The sequence below is a fragment of the Pelophylax lessonae genome (assembly GCF_965119305.1).
Source record: "Pelophylax lessonae genome assembly, chromosome: 5".
In the NCBI taxonomy this organism is placed as follows: domain Eukaryota; kingdom Metazoa; phylum Chordata; class Amphibia; order Anura; family Ranidae; genus Pelophylax; species Pelophylax lessonae.
The window spans coordinates 410,008,776-410,017,221 of NC_138772.1; the positions used below are offsets into that span (position 1 = coordinate 410,008,776).

Here is an 8,446-nt window from a genome sequence, read left to right on the forward strand (position 1 = left end):
ACATTTATACCATATACTAATATAGAACACTTCTTTACAACAATTTGGATTTTGCACTATTGTTCTTTACTGTATATAAATTGTGATGTTGCAAGAGCAATGGTTTGAAAAAAGGTCAGTTGCAAAAAAAGTGCAAAAAAAAATAAAATAAAAGTTGCATCCTTTTTCGACTGTCATGTTCATAGTAACGTCAATGAGAATTTGAACTCCTAAATTTAAATATGTTAATACAATTTGATCCTGTGCCTTGATCACAACAAAATTGTATACATTCACACACAATGGGTTTCACAATTTGAAATTAGCATCTACAAAATAATGCATCTAAAAAACAAAATGTGGGCATCAATCTTAAAGTGATCCCAAAATCAATTTTTGAGTTCCATGGATATTTGGAAACTGACAGAGGTTTGCAAAAAAACCCGACAATTGGGGTTTCAAAATTTAAGATTTGATAAGCATGACATGACAATTACGATTAGAGTTACCCTTCAAGTACTGTAAACGAATGAGAAAACAATGAATAAACACTTTTGGGAGATTTCAGTTGATGCTTCTTTTTCTGTAGGCAGTAATCTATTTTACAAGTGACAGAGCGAAACTCTGTTTAAAATTAGATACTAAAAAGGAGACGGAGGACAGGATTAAGTCAGTCTGTTGAAAGCACTCATTTTTTTGCACAAACTTCTGCTAATGTCCTGAATTTTGGTTCAAGATGATTCAAAAAGTCCATCCTATCTTCATCACCTCGAAGTTCACTGCAACAACCAACAGAACCAGCTGCTGATCCTCTTCCTTCATAATTGTATGGGACAACATAATCCTCACCATGCTGAGTTTCCTCATTCTGTCCACACACATATAATTTCTGAAAGGATAAACAAGTGAAATTTAACAAACTCCTAAAATATTCTAATATAACTAACTCCTGTTACACAGATCATGAGATTACAGTTCATATACGGACATATCACTACATTAAAATAATGTCATTATCACAAACAAAAAGGCATCAACATACATTCTGGAGCAATGAAGGTCAATATAATGAAATGCAAAATCTATCAGTAAAAATTTACTGTCCTTGGGGGGGGAAACAAACAAAAAGTAGTTCTAGTTCAAGTGAAAGAAACAATACTTTCAATGCTTAGGCATTTAAATGAAAGTTGGGAAAAATAAAAAACCCTGCCCAGAAAACCCCCCAAAAAAGTCAATGAATCAAAACACTAAAGGCCATTTTAGCGAGTGCTTGCAAAGCTCATCGCTATCTGGTCTGGGATTTCCACGTCATAATGCCAAGCTCCGCTCTTCAGCCTTGAACTCTCATTGCTCTGGTTATACCCTTTATTATAAAATAAGTGGGAAATCCAAGAGAATGAAACAGGTGGGCTGAGATGGGCAACTTAGGTGCAGATATATCAGCAAGAAAAAAAAAAATTGCACAGGTTTTACAACTTCTGTAAATCTAGAAAGCCAAAAGGTTGTTTAGGATGCCAGTAGATATCCAAAATGAAACATCGATTTTGGATGAACCGCTGTTAAAATCCTTGCAATATTTTTGGAAAATGGACAATTACAAAGGAAGTTTTGTTATTGCAAAGAACATATCTGCATAAATTACTCATCCTTTGCTAGCCTAACAAACAGACTATAACGGCTTCAATTTATAGGAAACAACTTCAAATTAATTCTGCTGGAACAGTAATATTTTATCAGACACATGATCCTCTAAGCAGAAGTGTACTTACATCTCCAAGGTGATTATTCATAAAACTTTGCCACTCTGAATAGTTCTGTCTGCTGGAGTCAAACCTTTGATGTCCTCCTCCCATAGAATGTAGGGTACCCATGCCTCCCATAGACTGTAGAGTACCCATACCTCCACCTGTTTTTATGTGGTGTTCTGTCATTTTTGTAGTACCGGTCTGCTGGTGCCTGATTTGAGTCATTTCTTGACCATTTTGATCATACGAACCAGACTGAGCATTTCCACTGGTGTTGCTGTTTATAATTGTAATTGGGACTTTAAAATTTGGATCCTAACAAAGAAAAATATATATATATTAGTAGGGCATTCTTTAGTTCATTCCTTTTTTTACAGTTTATGCAGCTATGAAATCTTTAGAGAAGGGATAATAGCTAAACCTTTCGCTTCTGTGATTACAGATTTTACAAAACAGTAACAGCTACTTCTTCTGAAACTTTCTGAAACATTCTAAAGCCAGACCACACCAGAATGCATGTGAACATGCTGGGTTTCTGGAGGCATTGCAAAGTTTTTTTTTTTACCTCATTTACATGGAGTTGAAAAAACAAATTTACGCCAGTACAGTGTGCAAAGACCAGTTATAGGTTGGGGTGGTTGCCATTTGTTTGTACTGTTGGTGAGGGGACACACTAGATACCTTCACTGCCATTGAGCTATTGCTGGGTGTCTAGTGTGTCCCTATACCTTTAAGGAGGGGCGGGCTCCCTCCAAATATACCTGCCCTTAATCCATCCATTATTATATATGTGCTCCAACTTGGAGACTCTTAAATTTATAGAGTTAGGACTGCAGTACACTTGTGTGCCGTAATGTGGCCACTGCAGCTTAAGCATGTATTTGCAAATGTGTGCAAACTAAACCCCTTGTTTTTAACATGAACTGTTGGACAAAGTCAATTTGGCTTGTTTCAGGCTGGCAAGTGAGCTGGGAATTTGTTTTTGACATGCGTCGCTCTTCCATGTGCTCCATACTGCAAAAGCCAGTTATAAGTTGGGGTGGTTGCCATTTGTTAGCAGAATACATTTTCACCAACATACCACAATGTCGCACTTTGGCCTCATTAAAAAACAATGGATTTCTCAAACTCAAGCAAGAGAAATGTAGTGAAATGTAAAACCACACATCTAGCATGAACAAGCCTTTAAAAAGGATGTCAGTACTGATTGCCCTTGCTCACCCTATTTGCTGCATACTTGTTCTAACTTGACAATTTGAAATGGAGGAAATCCCCTAGGGGTGGGGCTTTAATGACACCAAAAAGTATCAGTTGACGTAAAAACAATTTTAATAAATATACATCCATAAAAGTACCTATACAAAAATATATAGCAGCATAGATATACAAATATGATACAACCAAAGAAAATAGACATGGAAATATGGGGTATAGCACCATACAAATCACTGGTATGACATCAATCACTCAATGCGTTTCGGGGCAGAAAAGTTCCTTCATAAGGGGTGTAACTGGAGATAGCAACCTACTTAAGAATGTAAAATATAAGTATATATTAGAATGTAGTAATCTGATAATAGTAGTTCAGTAAGATATAGCCTGACTTACTCACACTCAGTGGTGTACAAACGAGATCCATGTCATGATTAAAAATACACAAAAAACAAAGCCAAGATCCCAGTGGAGTATGTCAATACGTCCCAATCATCATACTCCACTGGGATCTTGGCTTTGTTTTTCGTGTATTGTTTTTAATCATGACATGGATCTCGTTTGTACACCACTGAGTGTGAGTATTTACTTATATTATACATTCTTCATTAGGTTGCTGTCTCCAGTTACTCCCTGATGAAGGAGCTTTTCTGCCCCAAAACGTGTTGGGTGATTGAGGTCATACCAGTGATTTGTATGGTGCTATACCCCATATTTCCATGTCTATTTTCTTTCCTTGTATCATGTGACAGGAGTTACTTTGGCTGGGGGGCTCGTGGAAACCAGATTACTTTAGAGAGGTCAGGAAACTCCTTGTCCAGCTTCCCCGGCCAATCTTATGTGTAAGGCACCCTGTGTCTATTAGGGGCACAGGGTGACCAAGAACCCCAGTTGGGTCTGCACTAATCAGACTTTCTGTACAACCACACCGGACTCAGTATTTTGTGTTACCCCGGTTATCCTGGGTTCTATGTGTGTTTTGTGTTGAAAGAATGAAGGGCCTCTTTCACTTGGGATAATAATATTTCTGGACAATATCCCTCAAGAGATATATAGAGATAGACAATTTGACTTTTCAGATTGCTAGAATATTGCAGGAGTGTCTCATAGATCCTTGCTAGATAGTGAGGTGGGGTGGGGTTTGTTATTGTTAAGTACCTGTATTCCATTGTTCTATTGTTTCTGTCTGCCTTAAGATCAACCTATTATGGGATGTATATGTGTATGCGGATTGGCTGCTAAGGGGGAGGTCGGGTTGTCCCAAAGTGTATATCTCTTTGTGCCTGTGTTTGAATAAACAGTTTATTTTCTGATTGACTCCAAAACTTGTACTGTCGAGTTCTTGGGGTAACTATAGGCAGATTCACGGATCTCGTGTTCCAGAGCTTAGGAAGCAGCTTCTTGGCGGAGATACCCAGTCGGGGTGTCCGGAGTCCAGCACATATCATATTTGTATATCTATGCTGCTATATATTTTTGTATCAGTACTTTTATGGATGTATATTTAAAAAAATATTTTTTACATTAACTAAAGTGGGGTACCCACTCTAAGAAAATCGGACGAACTATCGTCCAATTTTTCGTTGTTTCACAGCAAAATCGTAACCGATGAACGAAAATTCGTACAAAAATTTTCGAATGGCAAAGACTTTTTTTTGTTCATCGTTTCTGATCATGCCATGCCCAGTCTTTCTTTTTTGATTTTTCTGGTACAAAAATCATACAAAAATGTTACACATTAAAATGAAAATCTCTTTTTTTTTCCTGTACGAGAAAAATTTCGGAGTTTGTCCCTTCGAGAATTTTTGTACAAAAGTTTTCATAGAAAGTTGTGTACACACTATACGCAAATCCTACGAAAATTCTTTGGACGAAAATGATCGCCCAATTTTCTTATAGTGTGTACGAGCCTCAATACTTTTCAGGTGCTATTAAAGCCCCAGCCCTAGGGGATTTCCTCCATTTCATACATCTTTTTGGGACACAGCACCATTTTGAGGTGTGCAATGATTATATTTCATGATAGCTTGACAATTCAGACAGTATCAAAAGCAAGAGAGACCGAAAATATTATTCCCAGGAGATAGTCAGTAATAACTGCTACCAAGTTATTTTAGTATAGGTTTCCTTTAAGGTTTGCTCCAGTCTGAACCTGTTCACCCAGAGCTTCTCTGTGTGGTAAGCACTCCCTCATAGGTTTCTGAAAGCTGGTAATTGAGACCTGACCATTTAAAATATGCGTACATGTCTTGTGACCAAATCTCTAAAATAATAGACAGGAGATTTATTTCCAGTCATAGCACAACTATCCCTGCTGTAGCTCAGATTATAATCGCCTGGCTGCACCATCCCCCAGGTACCCTGTGTTTGACTCATTGGGTGCCGCCATATAAGCCCAGAAAGCTTAGCATAGGAAAACAAAACACTTGCTCATTCCTCCTTGTCAGTTCCAGAACATGTGTGATATAGGGCAGCCAGTCGTGTGGGAATCTGAATATAAGTGTTATGGTTGGCTAGAGCTATAGGTTCACAGCATATTCACAGCAGGTTTAGTGAGAAGAATGTAACTTTACAGGCAGAGTGAAACGCTTTAAAAAAAAAAAAAAGTTTTAACCTTTTTAAGAAATAAAAATGCAGCCCAATGTTTGGCATAGATAGTTCTGTTTCACAGCTTCTTCTCACAACATGCAAGTATATGAATTAAACTGACAAAAAAAAAAAAAAAAAAGATACCCTCCTTATGCAGCCAATATTTTGTCTCAGCAATAGTTGTTAAGCAGTTAGGCAGAGCATTAGAAGTAGTAGTACGTGAAAAAACAAAAAGAAAGCATGTTAAAAGTCATATTAGAAATGACTTAATGCTAAGCATTGCAATAATTCAAAATATGCGCTCATTGCATCAAGCATGAAACCAGACCATATAATAGATAGGCTTACCATGACATCTGCTCCAGGTGCTTCTGTGTTTGCAACAATCAAATTTTGCTGTGCTGCATCATCAACAAAACCAAGATTGCCCTTGCCTGCTGCAGCTCCACACAGGCATGCCAACAAAAGACCTGTAGACAAAAAAGAAAGTAAGCTCCCTAATCATCAGCACCTGCTATAATTTTGTCTTAATGCAAATTTATTTAGTTAAAAAAATGGAAAAACTTGTCATGCAAGGATCACCTATCTGCTGTTGCTGACTTTAATCTAAAAATGCTAATTGCCCGACTGTCTGAGTATCTAGCTTTAGTACCGTGACCTGGGACAAGTATGCAGGTCAGTGATGAGCTGATGTAGGTTAGACCATAAGACTGAATATAAGTTTTGCACTACCAGCAAGTCTAGTATCTGCTTAAATAACCCGCTTGGTTTCTCTGGGAGAAGGCCCTATCTTCCCCCGGATCAAACCGATGTGTATTTTTTATGCTTGTCTTTGGTTAAGAGCAGGACACCATAAAGGTGGTATAGACACTGGTTATGTGATTTGATAATACTCCCATTCCCCATTCTTGTTTTCTTTATTTAGAACAAAAGACTGAACCTGCTAGAACTATCCCACCAAGAAGCTGTGAAGGCTATCAGCCAATCATAGACAGAGGCTTTCCCTGCTTCGGATCTGCACATATGCACACCCGTTGCATACGTGCAAGGCAGGGAATGGCTCCAATGCCAAGGATTGGCTATCTGCTTTGACAGCTTCCAAGCAGGATAGCTTAGGTGGGTTCAGACTCATGTCCAAACCTGCCTCAGCTCATCCCTGATGCAGATTAGGAGTTCTGACTTTACTTGCTTTCTCCATTTGTCATCTCCATCTCCAAAAAAACACACCACACCACACACACGATCGGCATTACAGCCAAGCAACAAGAATTTTAGAAGGCAGTATGCAATTATAAAATATCTCTCTTATTACTAGTGTCCTGAACTTTTATAAATGGCTCCCAAAACATTTTAGAGTGTTGGTAATCTTTCTATTACCCTTGGGGAATAACCCAACACTTCATAAATGTGCTTGGGATAATTTTCCTAGTCATTCCTATGGAAGCCATGGAGACTTGGGGATGGGGGGGGGGGGGAGAACAGATGCCAAGAGGTTTACCTCTTGTCAACGTCACCAAAATCGCATATTAGCTGAAGACGCGCAGTATAATATCACAGCATCAGCTATATTCTAACACAGTGCCCATACACCTTAATCCAAGTTCAGTTTTTGTAGAACGTTTAGCATCACTATCATGATCAACAGATGAAAATAATTGGAAAAAGAATGATCATATATCTATGAACAAAAATTACTTCCTTCACCCTGTCACATTTACATTTCATACATAACATTACAATATTCAAATCAATAAATGGAATTCACCCAGGATTATATCAAATTGAACTTAATATATATATATATATATATATATATATATATATATATATAGTGGCTGAATAGGAGAACCACAATTTCCATATCATATCTAACTGTATAATCCTTCTGTAAGCCTGTGTCAATACAAGTAGATAGGTAACAATCACAGACTTTCTATTCCCTAATTATATAAAGTGGTTTGATAATAAACCAGCCTGTTGAACTGTTCTGAATTGAAAACAGGAGCCCAAATTTTGCTGGAGCAACTAGCACAAATGTACAACAGCATGGCACACCCCTGTCACCTAGCATTTCCAGATATTTTATTAGAGTTGGGTAGGATTAGCACTCCTGTCAAGTTTTTATTGGTATTTTGGATTATTATAAAGATTTGCCCTCACTTTCTGTACTGCCCACAACAGTTGCCCCAGACAGCAAGTGAATGTGAAATCTGCAAAAGGAACAAAGACAAACTAAAATCTGTTAGGAGTTCTAGCCTTTCTGTACTCAACTAAAGAAAATCAATTTTTATTGTTACTGTTGGAAAATGCATCAAAGGCAAAGGACTTGGACAGGGATGCATTTGTAGCTTTTTGAAAATAAATTGTTCATCACTGGATCGGGTGTGCAGCCATGACTCCTTTGATCTATTTGTTTCTTGGGAATGGGGAGGAGCTTGGCAGCAGGATCAGCAGTGGCTGAAAGTAGCAGTCATACTTGGCTTACAGCAATGTTCATTTTCTTACAGCCCTTCAATCTCTGTCTGGTAAAACATTCTCAGCAGGATAGGACATTTGTGTAAATCTCTCCAGCTGTAAAAACCCAATAGGGGTTTTAGCCTTTCCCTACTCATCCAAAACTAAGAAAAAACGCTTGGCTTGAGAAGCTTTGGCATACTAAACCTGAACATAATAGGCCAATGCAGGATAGACAGGGATAATAGGCAAATGGCTATAAATGGCCCAATAATAATCCACGCATGTTATGGTACAAGGGCATTTTCCAGTTATGGGTACAGAACCCGATCCTTCTTTCTCTGGTCATAGGAAAAACAGCCCACACAGTGCTACAGAGACTACACATCACAGCAGGTTCCAGCCTGTTAGCAGTCTATGGTCATTTCCTAATACTGTACACTAAAAGTTACCTGTAAACTGACATA

At 38.0% G+C, this 8,446-nt stretch overlaps 1 protein-coding gene across 1 annotated transcript in view; it reads right to left on the reverse strand.

The window, feature by feature from the left end:
- Nucleotides 1-402: 402 nt before the first annotated feature.
- LOC309557210 (desmocollin-2-like) overlaps nt 403-8,446 on the reverse strand; it is a 40,325-nt gene continuing 32,281 nt past the window's right edge. Inside the window, exons 14-16 of the mRNA XM_082259874.1 lie at nt 5,874-5,995; nt 1,749-2,039; nt 403-868 (exon numbers count right to left, since the gene is read on the reverse strand). Of these exons, the coding sequence (XP_082116000.1) occupies nt 668-868; nt 1,749-2,039; nt 5,874-5,995 (614 nt within the window). The 3' untranslated portion in view covers nt 403-667. The remainder of the gene's footprint in view (nt 869-1,748; nt 2,040-5,873; nt 5,996-8,446) is intronic.